Source organism: Botryllus schlosseri, chromosome 5, assembly GCF_051294905.1.
Source record: "Botryllus schlosseri isolate E-star chromosome 5, Bs_hap1, whole genome shotgun sequence".
NCBI lineage: Eukaryota > Metazoa > Chordata > Ascidiacea > Stolidobranchia > Styelidae > Botryllus > Botryllus schlosseri.
In genome coordinates this window covers 27,022,838-27,039,660 of record NC_137240.1, presented here as the reverse complement: position 1 = coordinate 27,039,660, position 16,823 = coordinate 27,022,838, and the positions used below count along the sequence as shown (strand labels likewise).

Sequence of the window (16,823 nt, the reverse complement as noted above, 5' to 3'; positions counted from 1 at the left end):
AGCCTTTTCATAATCTCCAGAGGCCATGTTCTTTATCACCTTGTGGTTTTCTAGTATCCCTTGATAATTAATAACAAAGGGCTTTTCATCAGCAAGGGTATCATTAACTCGTTGGCAAAAGCATTTTAATCCAAGTTTGATATATTCGGGTGGGGTTCTTGACCATTCATACCATCTATGAGAGGGGGATATTCTTGATTCATATCGTTCTTTGAATATCCAAAAATAAAAGATCAAATCTTGTTCCGCCACATTAGATCCAACTAGTTTGGTGACATCCTCATAAACTTTCTCATTTGCTTTCGCGTTATTCATACTTTAATTTCCTGAAAGAAATTAATCATCCAGGTAAGGGTCTATTTGTTCATGCATACGGAAATGGGGTAACTCAATGTAAAACTCAATTAAATTGGCATACACGTCATACATGATTAATAGACATTCAACCTAGCAAAAAATACAATATACAATCCAGGCATTCATTGTTCATAATCACAGCCATTACATTTCATTTTATGTATCAGTATAGCAGCTCTAACATCAGAGGGAAAAGTATCATTAAAGAGTTTATCAGTGGTATAAATACAAAATCCGGTTCTATCAGAACAAGGCATTCTTTCTAGTACCCATTCTTCAGGTATAACATCCGAAGCAGGATGTAATCCAACACAGAAGACAAACCAACAAAACTTTGCATGTTCGTAATTTTCAAACAGTATCATGCGGGAGATGGCTAGATGCTTTTTGTATAGCGCATCAAACAGCTTATCAGATATTCTCAGGTTGCAAATCCTCAAATAAGGTGTCATAAATGTTTCCAGTTCATCCCGTGTTGTTGCAGCCCACTTGCTGAAATCTTTATGTTCATATTTCTTTTCAAAGGAATCGAAGAAAACGTCGAGTTCATGTTTTACTCTAACAATTTTATCCCCCATATTTTCTTAATATAGAGAATTTTACAATGATTATTGGACCGAAAATTTTTCTTACTAGCATTTTTAACACAGATAAGTATAACAACACTTCCAAAATATTCAATAATTGTAATAAGCATACTAGATTCATAGCAATTTACTTAGCATACATATCAGTCCAGTTTCTTGCCATCTTCTGATAACTTTCATAGTCATCCCGATACAGTCTGGCGCTCTCGACATCCATTGGATCTTCTGGGTTAGGGGAAGCCAATAATGACGAAATCGAGACCAATACTTTTCCCAACGTTAAAGCAGGTGACCATTCGTTTGCAAGAATGTCAATACATATGGTACCCTTACGGCTTATATTCGGATGGAAAATTCTGGTTTCGAATTTAATCTTTGGAGGCTTGAATGGATATTCCGTTGGAAATTCAACTCTCAGAAGGAATGTTCCTTTTTCGTATGGTGTTTTTGATGGTCCGCGCAACAGTGCTTGCCAAACATAGATATCCGATTCGTCCAATGGCCCCGCTTGTAAAATTAAAGGGTTCGTTTGAATTTCTTGAGCGATTTTTCGCCTTTCAAAATGTAATCTATGCTTTGCCATTCGGTGTAGATTTTATATTATTCGATAAGACTTGACACACATAAAAAGAAAAGAAAACATTACCAATTTAGTCGTTTATCCATAGCATACATATTTCGTGAAAATCCGGCAATAGTTCTGCTAGTAATGTTCCAATCTTCGTCAACATTAGCTATAGCCAACACATATCGTAGAAATACATACAAATAGTATGCAGGACTTTCTCCAAAGTTTTCTTCCACAATTCGCTTCAGTACCTTTCTGGCGCATTCCAATTGTTCCACCACCTCATGGTCTCGGTATAGCCAAACAAGAAAATCCTTCAATACATATTCCATGTCATTGGCTGTCATAGTCGGAAAGTTCTCGATCCTTTCTTTTATTCGTTCATGTACAATTCCCATCCTTAGCCAGGCAACTCTGCTGTCAGGTATTGTAGGATATGGACACGGTCTGAACTTTTTTCGATTCAATTCTTTCTTCTGTGGGTCTTTGGGCACATATTCGTACTTTTCATAATTGACTTCCAACATGTCACGATTAAAGGTCAAATAAATTCTTAATATCTTACACAAAAAACCGAACATCATTAAACATTCATCGAACCCTAATTAGCAAACCAATATAATTACATAAATTAGGGTTTTTATTCTAGTTGTTGTAGTAGACATTGTACATGGTTTTTTAAAATCACGAAATATTCTATGTGACTAATTGATGTATTGGAAAATTCGAGGCAATACATATATAATTTTAGTTAATCGTCTTTCAAACATTCTTTTATCCATTGTTCTGAGAAATTTTCCTTCATGGGGTGCATACGAACAATATGTAGATACCAAAGAAATTTGGCTTCCTTATAGTTTCCCAGTGTAATAATTGCAATCCGATTATGTTCTTTAATAGCGGCATGATATCCCAGAGCCTTGCCTTGCGGAGATAAAGCACTCCCGTATACTTTGTCAACATACAGCGTCAGCATTCTGACAATGTCATTGGGTCTTGTCATAGCCCATCTTGACCATCTGTCGGAAATTTCCACATCTTCTTCATAGTATTTACAGAACATATCAAAATAGTATTTCAAGTCGCACACTGCAGAGTCATTTCCCATTTGCAATAATTCTTGGTTACTTATGGTTCTTCGAGACATTCCTCTTAATCATGCAGTATAACAATTTTGGAAAAAGCGTCTTCTAAAATCGGAATAGCAACAGTTTCAAATTCTCGAGCATTTAGAAGTAATGTTGTAGCGTTTTGCAATTCCATTTGTGGCAATCTTTCATCCAGAAATCCTTCTGGTAGATATTTATGAGCCGGGTGTAGTTTCAGAACAAGTTCAAACCATGTATATTTAGCCAGATCAAAGTCTTTTGTAACAAAAACGCGAGCAATATCACTATGGGCGTTATAAAGCTTATCAAAAAGCTTTTCGGTCACATTTGCAAAACAATGATGAAGGTATTTCTTTACTAATTGTTTGAATTTTTCTTTCGGAGTATTTTTCCATATTTCAAAATTTTGGTGATGGTATTCCTGTTCAAATTCATCATAGTATTCATTAATTTGTTGCTTGGCTAGCGTAATTTCCCAATTCTCTAATACACTAGTCATCTTAATACAGAATAAAGCACATTAAAATCATATGCTCAATTTTACGAATAATCAATAGATACACATATTCTTGTTATAAAGTTGAACCCCTCAAATTATCATGATAATGTCCATGCTAATAATTACAAACACAACACTGTATCCAAAATATTAACGATACCAGTACAATAGTCTTGCCTGTTCAATCAAGCTCTATACACCTTTATCTTTTCAAGTATTGTTTCACCGCAAACGTTGCATCTTTCAGAATTTGTTGCACACCTTTCACAACTGCATAAATGTCCACAAGGTATGAAAGTAATTTCACTTTTGTTTTTCTTGCAATTCTTGCAAAGCACAGCATCTTGTATTTCTTTCAAACTTTGCGCGATCTCATCCACCGACATTGCTTCGGCAACCGCTGTTTCTTTCGTTTCTTTATCAGTGTTTACTTCGTGGGTATCTTTCGATATACTAGTGGCTTGTTGTTGTGTTGTTTTCATTGGACTGGTGGAGATTGTATCCACTGTCTCCAGTAAATCTTGAATTATGTCACCAGTAGAGAAATGACCATTAATCTGTCTATTTATAGTTCCTTCTATTTGATCTCTCGTGAATCCCATGTCTTCCAATTGCATCCTATTTATGTATTGTCCAGATAACCTTGGTCGATTATGGTTCCGGCGTATATCCTCCCGTGGTACATCAAGACATATTGCATCCCTTAGCGATGGTCGATTGAGATTGGGATGTTCATCTCTTAGTCGTAATACGAAGTCAACACCTTTCATTTGCAAAACATATTCACAACCAGGAAACCACTTTGCATGCTCTGTCCATGGTTCATCATTATAGTTCCAGTTTTGCAATCCTCCATTACAATAAAAACATTTGGTCCTGTCCAAATCCCCGAGATAGTACAGACCAGCTTTAGCCAACTGTTCTGCTGTTGCTTGAATCCTTTGCCTAGGCCATTTATCATTAAATGAAGATATTCTTTGTTGTAACGATATCATATGTAAATTCATCGGGTAAAGACAAGGAAATCTTTCCACCAATTGGAGTTGTTCTTCTGGTGATGGATCTGGAGGTTCTCCTATATTAGCGGTTAACCTTTCAATTTTTATTCTGAGTTTGTTGTCCGCCTGGTTTCTCTCGGAGTCTGTCAAAAGTATGTTTCCCGCATACTCGTTATTTGCCATTTTGCATTTTGTAAAATGTCTTTGATGTTGCTCCAAGACATTATCAGTAGGCGCCCAGTTCCTTAATACTCCTGAACACGAAAAACATTGTGTTCTGTCAAGATTCCCCAGGTAGAAAAATCCCTGTTTTGCCAACTCCCTTACCAAGTATGGAGCAGGATAAGAAGGCCATTTATCGAAAGTTTGCCTCCTTTCGAGCTCACTTCTCAGATTTGCAGTTCGTAGTAGAGTCTCATGTTCTTGATCACGGATGTTTGCAAATACAGTTTGCGGCAATGGACACTCTTCCTGTTTGATAGTTGTTCTTTGCACATTCCTACTAGTTTGTTGGCTTCTTGTAGGGAGATTAAGGTGGCACCTGATTTTGTCAAAAAGGAGCCTCCTAGAGCAATTTGAAATAGGTAAGTTGTAACCATGTTGTCCCGACACCCTGTCACATGTAGTCTTATGCCACTTCTTGTCAAAAACATCATCTCCAACGTCCCATTTTTCCACAGTTATGCCACAGCAGCAACATCTCACTATGTCTTGAAATCCGGTCCAATAGAAACCAGCAGCGGCTAGATGACTGGGTATCACCGGAATTTCTTTTGGAAAATGTTTGAACGTTGCAAGTCTGTAATATTCAACCCAGTGTTTTCCAGGTGGGATATAACTGCAGTTATGTCCAGGAGGATCACGATCTCTTTTCATCAGAATGCCCATAGTTTCAATTTGGTCGCTTCTCGGTGTAATTGCTTTTGATAGAACAGGCGTTCAATATTACAGATCAAAATGTCCAAATACAATCATACTAATCCAACATTCTAGTAATAATACATAAACATTCTGTTCTTAAATGAAAACATAGATCATTAAAATTTCATGCAACAGGAACATATTATTACCAATATTTTTAATAGATCAAATTTTAATTTTATACAATCTTAAATTTATCCCATTGATAACCGATTTTTATAAATTTCACATTTAACATCGATTCCCTTAATTCCATAAATTAGACGTTTTAACCCAATATTTAATAATGAGGATTATGTGCAAAATGATAAAAATTTTCCAAATATTGTCTCATCGACTCAGTTTCTTTGTTCACTCTTTTTGAACAAATATATATATATCCTTCCATAGCAGTTGTTTCATAATCCAATGCCAAATATCCTTTTACCCCCAAATTCTTTTGGCTATGCCATGACCATTTGGAGTTGTCACTTCCCGCATAATCAAGATTAGTTATGCATATCCAAATTCTGGTATATTTCATTACTACTCCTCGTATTACTTCATATACTACTCGCCTTATACCTGAGGGTGGTATTCTTCTGATTACTCCCAACAGTGTTTCCGTAATTATAGTCCATGAGTTTTCGTCAGGCTGTATCGTCTGTTCTTTCCATACTATTACACGTTGTTGTTGAGATGAATTTTTCACTATGGCAGAATCTTGTGAGTCTTCTGAATCTGTTTCATATAATTCATCTGGGCTTGAATCATTGTCTGTGTCTTCTTCTGACGTCCAAGCACATGATTCATCACCATCACATGATTTCGGTCTTTTATACCAATTTTGTTCCTTTTCAAAAAAAGACTTGAGCACATTCATCAGGACGTTGAGACATTTAGGTTTTTTTGTTATTTCAACCCCATCCAGTTGTGTCAACAGGTTTTTAAAAATAGTAGCATTATGACTCCTTATTTCGTATAAATACATTATCCCACTGTGACACAATAACAAGATAATATGCTTATTCTATAACTCTTACTCATCTATGTACTTAAATAGAAAAATTTCATAGTTTTATAAACATGTGAATTATAACACAAGTATACCCATCTACGCCTATATTGTTTCCCCAAAAGATTCAAATCACTTATATCTAATGATATTACTCATAGTGACAAACATCGTTTCAATGTTCCAATGTCCGAAAGTTGGGATCAAGTGCAATTATCTCCAGAAATCGTTGAAATCTTTCTTCCAAGGCCACTCTTCTCTTCCAAAGCCACTCCTGTAAGTATTGTGGAATATGTGATCTTGATACCCCATTCAGTCTTCTAATAGCAGCTTTGAAAAAATTCCAAGACACCTCGATCAATTGTGTATTTATGCCTTCTGAGGTGACAAATTCGCGATCATGATTAACTATTGAATGTTTATAATTCATTCCCAGGCTTTCCAACTTGCGGTAACTGGCAAATGAATCAGTCCATATAGTGGATCCCTCTTTTACGTGTTTCATAATTATTTCTGATAATACAGAGGTTTTTCTCCCTTCTTCAGGTACCAATTCTGCAAACATTTCTCGCGTTTTCATATCTATTCCAGCCAAAACCCAGCGTTGGCGTATTATTCTTCCACGATTAAATTTTCTTTTGGCCACAAACGTCTCATCAATTTGAATTACATGTGATTTACCTTGTGATATTCCCCCTATTAGAGTACCTCTTCTTTCCATCTCCCCAGAGCATATCTTACGAAGTCTCTTGGTCCAATTCACCATTGTTCTCTTGCTGACGTGTGCTTCAAAAGCTATTTGTCGTTGAGATACATCTATGGTCCAAAGATAAATCATCATTACAAGTTGGGTGAGTCTTATTTTGCTTCCTTCAAATAGCGATCTTTTCCTTATGGACGTGGTAGTCCGGCACTTTGAAACCAGACACCTCCATCTATATCCATCCATAGTTCTTCTGCATTTTTCTTCATTCATTTGTTGTCCGCATTTAAAACATGTTGCCTTTTGAACAAGGAGTTTCCGTGATCGCAAAAACTTTATACATTTTCGTTCACTTGATATTATACCACATCGAGCAAGATTGAATAGATTTCTTCTTTTTCTGGGTTCTTTATTCTTCATATTTATTTAAAACTTAATTGTCTTTTCAAAAGTAGTTTCTGTATATATAAACATTGGAAAGTTAAATTTCATGCAGGCACTTTCAAAGTCATAAATTGACAATCGGCTTCTTTTATAGTTATTTCATGCGTCTTTGCCCACGCGTAGATTTGAACTTCCGGAAAGATTATCCACATTATCAGATCTCTTTCAGAATCTCCTTTTTTTAGAAATTCCCTCATTTCGGGATTAACTCTTTTCAAAATTGTCACCCAGTTTATGCAGATTTCTGCAAAAGCCATTTGTATAGGTTTTTCATGGTAAATGCTTCCTGTATAAATTTCTTCCCACTCATCTTCAACCAGATGTTTCCCAGGCCAATGATTGTTACGTGTAGTAAGACCATACTTTTGTTTCCAATATTGTAGTCGTGGATTTAATTCGTCGTACATTATGTCACATAAGTGATCCGTTAATGTATATGTTGTTAACAGAAACTTCAGCGACTTTAATCCTTTATCTATGAGTGTTTCTTTCTGGGGTATCCATGTCGAATGTTGTATCTCCGGATCATCACAACGCAATCCCAAACACATTTTGATACTTTTAGTAATATTTTTACCGTATTCAAATATGTTAAACATCTTATTATTAGTTGAACAGGAAAATACTGAATCAATACCTCAAGATTCCACATTTTCTTTAAATTTACATTAGTTCAATAGTGACTAGCCACACAATAACGGCAAATGTACCTTTTGAATGTATAGTAACACAATGGGATAAACTTTTCATCTCATCATAATATAATCTCGATTGTTTGCGCACATGGGGTTTTTTGATAAACGTTCCATTATTATTTCTTTTCAATTTCAAAACTTCCAGCCTCGGAAATTTTTTTAGTAGATCATCACTAAGAAATTGGACGTGATTATAACTAAGATCAATAGTATGCAGATGTTTGAACGATATATTGGAAGAAAGAGAGAAAAACTTCAAGTTGTTACTATACAATGTTAATCTCTCTAAATTACATAGTGATTTGAGCACTGTCATTTCAAATGCAATTAGTCTATTTTCGTCCATGTGTAATGTTTCTAATTTTCTCAATCCTCTGAAGGCCCCATCTTCTATAACTTTTATGGCGTTTCTTGATAAATCCAGTATCCTGAGACGGCGCAAGTGAACAAATGTTCCATTCTTCAATCTTTTTATCTCATTATTGTCCAGATATAGCTTTTGCAGGTTCCCCAGACTGGCAAATATCGATCCTTCCACCTTTGCCAACAAATTACTGCTTAAATACAGACTTTCCAGTTGGTGTAAGCCTAAAAAGCTTTCCTTTTCAATTCGTGTGATGTAGTTTCGCATCAAGTTTATCTCCCTGAGCTTTTCATTTTTGCAGAAGGCACCCCTTGATATTGTTTGGATTTTATTCCAACCACAATGCAACACCTCTACGTCTTTATATTTTTCCAATTGTTCCTTGGTTATTTCCCGTAGACAGCTGTCATTGATGAATATCTTTACTGTGTTCCGACAAGATTTTGCCAGGTATATCTTATCAGGATCCGGAATTCTTGTATTACTCGAATGGTCACACCAAAGTACCAAATTGCTTCCTTGCATGCATTCCGGGTATAACATGGTTCGTCTTTCATCAATTGTACATTTCTTTTGTTCTATTGTTTCCGGATAAATAGCATAACACATGTCCAGCCATAATACTAGTAGTTCCACTCGGTTCATTTTACTCATGAATTAGATAACCCACTTTGTTACTCTATACCTTCGAAAAAGTGTCCTTTGTAAGTCAAAATCTTATTTACATTCGTTGTCATTACTCATGATTGTTCCGGTATTATAGAGTCAATGTTCACACTTTCCCCTTCGTAGGGGTAAGGATGTATTTCTATACGCCTTATCCTTTTTGTTCGCCAATGTATTGAACTTGAATAGCCTTTTATTCCCAAATTATTCTGACAATTCCATTGTTCCATATGAGGCGGATCTTTACAATATTCTCTTTCCTGGTACACATCCTTTGTTATATTAGTATTTGTAAGTTTCATCACAAGTCCTCTAATCAATTCATACAACATGACTCTTCTTCCAAAAGAGGTGTATTCCTTCGCTCTTATTTCAAATATCTCTTCTACCACATGATTGAATTTTTCAAAAATTTCTGAGGTTATTTCCTCATCCAAGGCTGCCTCTTCTAGGCCATTGTCTGTTCGTTTAACCCAATCAACTCGGTCCGTAAGCAATTCCCATATTCTTTCTTTTAACTGGTATCTCTCATATTCGCTGTTATATTCTTTCAGATTCAATAGATCCAATTCATCATATACATCGTACAAAAGACACCAATTTGATGGATCGTAACCTTCAACATAATCGAAATCTAACATACTTTTTTCCTTCCTGCATCAACCTATTCACCTTTTTTCAAACAAATAGAAATTTCGCACAATTTACCATTTTCAGGATATGACACTTCTCAAGACTCATGCAATTACTTTTACTTTTCACTCATAGCTTATAAAGTATACTCCATACTCGTTAAGACATTTATCAATCCATTAATCACCCAATACATATTAGGCAATAAATCTCTCCCCCCCACAAGGGATTTAATTTTTTTTTTGTAATTTTCTATTTTCTGGTTTTTATTTTTATAATTTTTTTCTCATTAAGATTTTATCCAGTATATGGCTTTTTTCATTCAGTTTTGGCAATCATTTTTTATCAATTTTTATGATTTATAAACATAATCCGATTTTTTTTTTTTTTTTTTTATTTTTTTGAAGATTTTTTTAGTGGGGAAAGGTACACAACATGTCAATTGAAACATTATTAAAAAGTAATATTACTCATCATCCCTGCCTTCCCTTCCATAAAAAATATTTAGACACGAGTATCTCTGAATGACAAACTACTCAATTCAAGGGTCATTTATACAGAGTTGTTGATAACGAGTTATTACACAATTACGTCTCATAGAGACCATCAGAGGAAGGGTGCCATGAGACAGGAATGTGAGCAATTTTCAAAATGTTACTTTACAAAACTATTACATAATCAAGTATTGGGTAAAGGAATTAGGGCTAAACTAATTTTTACGCATATTATGTACAGTGCAATAAAGAATTTACATAATCAGAAAAATGTAATAGCATCGATAATCAAAATAGCGTCAAATTGGTGTGTGCTCATACAAAGAGGTCTTGGCAGAGCGACAATTGTGGGCAAAAACGGAAAAAATTATGCTCACGTCAGCCTTTATAAAATATAATTCGATTAGCATAACATTTAAGTATGAACACGAGGTGATTTGTGATAGGATAGGTGGTCTGGGGCCGTTACAGACTTAATTTCAACACAAAAATTGCAGCCGAAAATACGTACATAACATTCAATATTATAGAAACAAACAGCATACCGTTCTTTACAATAACAAGTTTTTCTCGAATTTAAAAAGTTTTTTTGCAATAAAGATAGGTCGATCTTGCATTCAAGTAAAAAGTTCTCATAGTCCCCGAGTTGTTATTGTAGGGGAGGTGATAGTGGAAACTATCCCAGCGATTGATCAATGTATCGGAATCTTTTAATAAAAAGGGAAACTGTATTAGTAACTGAGTATATATATATATCATAAAATACAGGTATATAGTTTCCACTTTTGCTAATCTCAAGCTTCACTATAACCGGCTTCTATACTTTTTCCGTTAAGTTTGACCTTTTGGTAGTAGTGCCGAATTGATAAGTTGTCCTAAACCACCACCGGTCAGCCCTAAATAATTCAGTTATCATGGCTTATCTTTTAGGCTAGCCCTAAAAGTCCAGATCAATCAATACAATTTCTAGATCAAACTAATAGTAGCTTATTTTGGAATCAGCCCATATTACCACTAGAGGCAGCATGGGATCCATCTACACTGGGTCTCCGTAAGGCTACCATTCGGGTCGGAGCCTCTGGTCTGTTTGGAAACCTACTGTCTCTACTGGTTGAAGATTCAATATCAAACATCAAGGTAGTTTCCGAATTGGTGTTTTTGACTATTTGTTTGTCTCCCTCTTTTTTTAACGAGTTTTTAAAGGTTGATTCCGACACTTGGTCAATCGGTAGAATAAAAACGCCTCCCAAATAACCAAACGTGCTCGTGGACCCGTATGTAAATCTCCATTGTTCTAGATTTCCCCCAAATAGAAACTCAAATTCTGCGTCCATCCGACATCTCGTAAAACAAAATGTTCGCATGTTTTTTGCCCCCCGATATTGTTGCAACAGGAGAGCTATGGCGGTTATTATCGCTTCTGGATATAACACATAAAGCACTATATGTCCTTTATCTCTTTCAGTGTTTTGGTCTAGTCCTTTGTGCATACTACAAGCCTCTTTCAAATAGTCATGGCATAATGTCATGAGTTCAAAAATCTGCCCGGTATTCTTGAAATACGGTTTTACGTGTCTCATAAGGTAACATTGTTTACATTCACCGACCCCTACCGGGTGAAAAGGCTTTCCTATTTTTATCCAGTCCTCCTTGGTGTACATACTTTGTTGCCAATATTGTACCCTTGGATTGTCCCGCTCACAAGTGCCGAACAAGAGGCCCATCAAACGATCCCGAACCGGCGCAGTTTTTATAGTTTCCATTACCATCTGCTGCCTTTGCGTAAGATCGAAATGCATTGCCCACTCGTAGACAACCTTGTGATCCGTATTAGGGTCGCACAACAGCCCGTAGCACATTTCTTTCTTCAATTAGTTCCCTATTTATAACTCTTAAATACAGAAGGTTTCCTCTTTTATTCATACAACTCTCAGTAAATTGTTTCATATTGTAAATCAATGTGAAACAGAAAATATACATTGGTTAAATTTTTAATCATACAACCTTACCAATCATGTGAGTTCAACAATATGCTAGAATTTATCTAACCATCATTAGGATATGATGTTGTAGGTTGAATTTGAGCGGTAGGTGGCTGTTGCCGAAACATGATACTGCCAAAAGATGTATACGTCCCATCTGACATAACATTGCTATTATGCGGCAAGTCGTGGCTCGTTGAAAGTGGCGTCAGTAAGGACGTCAAGAAAGGACTACTTGTTGATGTTGAGGAGCTGGTCTCTATTTCTTCCCTTCTATTCTGTTTGTTTGAGGCAGATTTTCTTTGTGAATATGGTTTTACTTTTGCTACCTCTCGATTTTTTACGTGTTTTCTACGATAGTCATTTCGCCATGGCCACTCTTTAACTTTTTCATTACTTGCTTCCATCCCTTCGAAGAAGGACTCCGCATAATGTCTAGTTTGATTCTTAATGTCCTTGAAAAAATCATTCCATCTTTGTAATCTCTCTGTCTTTTTAACCCATCGAAGTTCCTCATACCATAGTTCGATATTCTCAATAGATAGCTCCCATAATTGTTCTTTAGTTATTGAGGCAGACATTCTTTAATTTACGACACCGTGTTATTTTTACACCTTAAAAATAATAATGTTTCTTTAAGTCGAGATTATTGTAAGATATCGTTAATGATATTCAAAACACTGAATCGTGCTAATTCTTTATTAATCTTATTTGGGGTTAATTATTCCTTTACCGGGTGAAGAAAAGTGTTATCTTTGGCCATTTGTCAGCCTAACAATTCTTGATTTCCTCAACTCAGGGCCGGCCAATTCGTGGCCCCCGAGGTAATTTCCGAAATTGCCAATATCTAGAATGGATTGCACTGATTGGGAACTTGCAAGGTCGAGCAAAATTTATATTTGTTTGGATGTGATGACTAAAATATCTATTCCTACGTATTGGCAGATCCATCAGCCAGTCACATAATGGTATATTTTTATACACTACCATCAAGCAGAATAATTTGCACCAGATACATCAAAAACAAAATTTTCACAAGCTAAACACAATATTTTGCCACACAATTCCTTGTTTTTAATACTGTTGCCCATCTTATGACCATGGAAAAACGGCCAATTTATTCAGACTGAGCCTAACTATACTCGCGATTTCGGACCAAGGTGTCGTTGAACATGTGTGACCTTGCGTTTGCGTTTGCGGTAATATTGCTGACTATGAAACCTAGCTACGGAAAGATTGACGCATGTTGGCTTTTGTTATTACTATGGCCATGCGCCACATAGCCTGGTCCGCGTAAACTCAGCCTAACGGTGTACGGTAAGCCCGCAACAATGCCAAGTTATAATATCATTGTTCTATGAACTTCAAAAGCTTTTCGCGCTTCGCGCGGTAGTGGCATGCACAGTATTTCGTCAATCGAATGTGACCTTCGGGCTGAAAAAGATTGCCCAGCCTTGACTAATTCAAACTTTTATTTTGTATCACATACCATCCTAATTGTTCCCTCTCTCTTAACATCTGCTAAATAACCTGTCATTATTCCATGGTTACACAAAAATTCCCTTTTTCAAACGACAACACAGTCGTCCTCAGTATTTAATTGTTTCACTATGAGGCACAGAAAACACAACATCTCTTGTAACAGTCGCAACGTAATTAATGTACATATACGATTTTGCTGATCACATCAATTTGTACATTTTGATCACATAGTTTTCCAATTTTACTCGTTATTCCAGGGGCGCCAAAACATTCTATCAAGGCGCCTGAGAGTTGCCTCGTCAAGAGGTCGTAACTGTTCATGATCTGAGGATGGATCGGAATCGCTACTACTAACACCAGAGTCAGTATCGGGTAGAGTATTCAAACTTTCATTCGAATCTGTCAAATCACTAGATTCGGAATTCGGATAAGTTCTCAACTCGTGGTCTGGGAAAAGATAGGACTCTATCCAATCATGTCCAGAATCACATCCGGAGCCAGACAAAATACTCGAACTTTCATCTGAGTCAGTGAGATCCAATTCCGAGTCCGTATCATCTCCCCAGATCGAAGGGTTTCTTTCAAAATAGCTTTCCAAAGTGGCCTCGTCAATTTCTTGTTCATTTTCCTCATTTTCATCTGCTTCAGGCGATGTTTGACATGATTTGAGAATTTCATCTATATTTTTTAATACAACAATCCACCTTCCAGTCCAGATTTGTTCATCCAGAACAGAGGCTTCCATGGCATCAGAACTTGTCATGGCTACAGTTATACCAGCAAAGAGATGTATTGCTGTTTTTTGACCCTATATATACCAAGTCTGTGGAAATGTAATAGGTCTATGTGTCATAAATTTTCCAAGAATGCCACAGGAATCTTTCTTTTTTCTTAGCGAGTTCACACCACAATACGCAGTGATCATGCTATTCGTCTTATTTTGATTCATCACCCTTTTTTACATGCGCCACACTAGGATATAACCATGATATCCATTATCCTAAATCAATCTCGATGTTCATCATTACTGCTACATTATCCGTATTTTATATGAGGCCTCGCTCAAAGTGAGAACTTTCTATCAATTATAATCAGGTGAATTAAAATTGTAGGTGATTGTACCAATTTTGTGTCCTGTTTCTTCATCTAGCACAGGGGTCTCAAACTCAAACGTGCTTGCGGGCCATTTTCCTAGTTGGGACGACGCCGCGGGCCGCAGCATTTATAGGGGTATTCTATGTCTTTCCAAGTAGGCCTTATTTGGCGGGAATGAATTTTTCTATTGAGAGTGAGTCGATCCAGCAGACTGACAGTAACCACACATCGCCAAAATATGATTTAGATTTGTATAAATTTAGGCCTGGCACGAAAAGAATCATCATATTTATAACTATTTGAATAGAATTGTTGTTGTACTTGACATAAATTAACTATAAGATATAGACACCATATGGGCGGACAAGCGTATGATGCCATCATAAAAGCCATTACATTATAATTTTCAGCTACTATGAATATTTTGGATCCAACAGACCGATAACAGAGTCTGATCTGATCATTGTAATTCCAATCACGATTCGGGTATACTTTTGAGAAGTAGGCTATTAATCTCATGGCCACATATCTTCAAATATAGGAGCAGAAAAAAATATAAATATAATATAAATATATTAATGAATGTGTCCTAGTGATTGAAATGTGGGAACGCCGGACGTCCTATTGCTGTTACATCGTTGGAGCGTACCACTACAGTACTCGGTACCTTTAAGTGGCCCTAATAACATGATTTAGCGACCAAAGATGTAACTAACAGAATGCCAATGGTTTTCATAACCATACTTGCTTGGTTAGCGAAATACCAAGCTGCGACCTTCTGATCTATTACAAGTTCTTTTATTGTCAAACAATTGTACCAATTGGCCATTAAATACCAGATCTTTGTGACGGGTCATCGCTTACCTAACGCACCTATCTTTCGGTTTTAATATCAAATTATAGGGATCTATGCCTTTATTGCTCAGTTCATAGCCCTCATTCAGTACCGTTATTACTATGTTCAACACTTCATCACCAAGTTCGTGCTATCTTACCCCAAGTCTAATTTTCTTAAATTCATACATAGAGTATGACTATGTTATTTTAATTGTCGTATGGCCTGTATTCCATCTCTAATACACCCTTAATGAAACTATAACTCATGCCTCCTTCAGATACCTAGTCATCAACCTACATTCTAAACTCGGTTTACTTCCTTATAATCATGAACCGCCGGTATATGAGATATAGCCTCAGTTCATGGGGCATGCCATTCTTTTTTTGTTATCAATTCCGAATTTGCGTAATAAATCATAATCAGATTCAGATGGACATGTTTGATCATTGTTAACGCGAAAAATTCTAAAAATCAGGCCTAATTTTTTGTTCGTGATCCTCTGTGTGGCACGCAAATCAAGAAAGTACTAACTAGATATGCGCTTATTACTTAGCTAATTAGTTACTGTATAATTCTAGATATTTTAGCTGTCTGAATCTTCTAATCAATGAGTTACGTCATTCATACATCAACAATTCTTGTTCTTGGTCCATTGCCAACATGAGCACTGCGTAAAAAGCTACGGGCTGTACCACAATTTCTCTCACGTTTACTGATTCAATCTAACTTGGATATTACCTTAAGCGCTCATTCATTTACCAACCTTGATATCAAGGCTAAAAGCGACATAAATTAAGTGGTAGCAGGTCATGCGCCATTTTCCAAGCACGATTTTACGCCATTTTGATTACATACATTCTTGCTTGGCTCAAACCAGCCGCGTGGTGGCGCCTACAATCCACTAATTCAATATCACTCCTTTACTTACTTTAATTTGTAAACTTATTTCTCAATTCGCATAGTCTTGCTGCCAAATGCAACAATTCAAATTATCCTGTAGTCACTCAAATTGGCAAGGTCCCACCGACCATTCTCAGCCTTATTCATAGAAAATGCAAAAACCAACACGCGCTGCTTCATACTACACCACTGTGTATTGTTATGTAATTGTACTCTAGATTACTAGGTCACTATTGTTGGTACATTATCAATAAACTATCTTTTCGCACCCAATCTGTCCCAAATAATTACTTCTGCAAACTATAATCCCAAAATGCAAATCTTGCTACCCTCAGAAATCAATGGCTTTCCTTAATTATCATATCTTTTGTTTGTTCTTTGATACTACAAACTTCGCACTATTGCTCAACACTAACAAACTAGCGTTTACGCTGCTGAATTATCTATAATTCATGCGCCGTCTCCAATACGCAAAACTTACTTTTGTAAATGCA

At 36.2% G+C, this 16,823-nt stretch overlaps 2 protein-coding genes and 1 long non-coding RNA gene across 3 annotated transcripts in view; 2 read left to right on the top strand and 1 right to left on the bottom strand.

Moving 5' to 3' along the window:
- The window catches only part of LOC145439924 (uncharacterized), a 258,367-nt gene that overhangs the window by 195,623 nt on the left and 45,921 nt on the right, over positions 1-16,823 (top strand). The gene's annotated exons all lie outside the window — the stretch shown is intronic.
- Positions 1-16,823, top strand: part of LOC145439560 (beta-1,4-galactosyltransferase 2-like) — a 58,245-nt gene that overhangs the window by 25,386 nt on the left and 16,036 nt on the right. The gene's annotated exons all lie outside the window — the stretch shown is intronic.
- On the bottom strand, positions 2,319-6,194 carry LOC145439558 (baculoviral IAP repeat-containing protein 7-like). The gene has a single exon (XM_080317053.1). It carries the CDS (start codon positions 5,004-5,006, stop codon positions 3,306-3,308), a length of 1,701 nt encoding a protein of 566 aa, XP_080173179.1. The 5' UTR covers positions 5,007-6,194; the 3' UTR covers positions 2,319-3,305.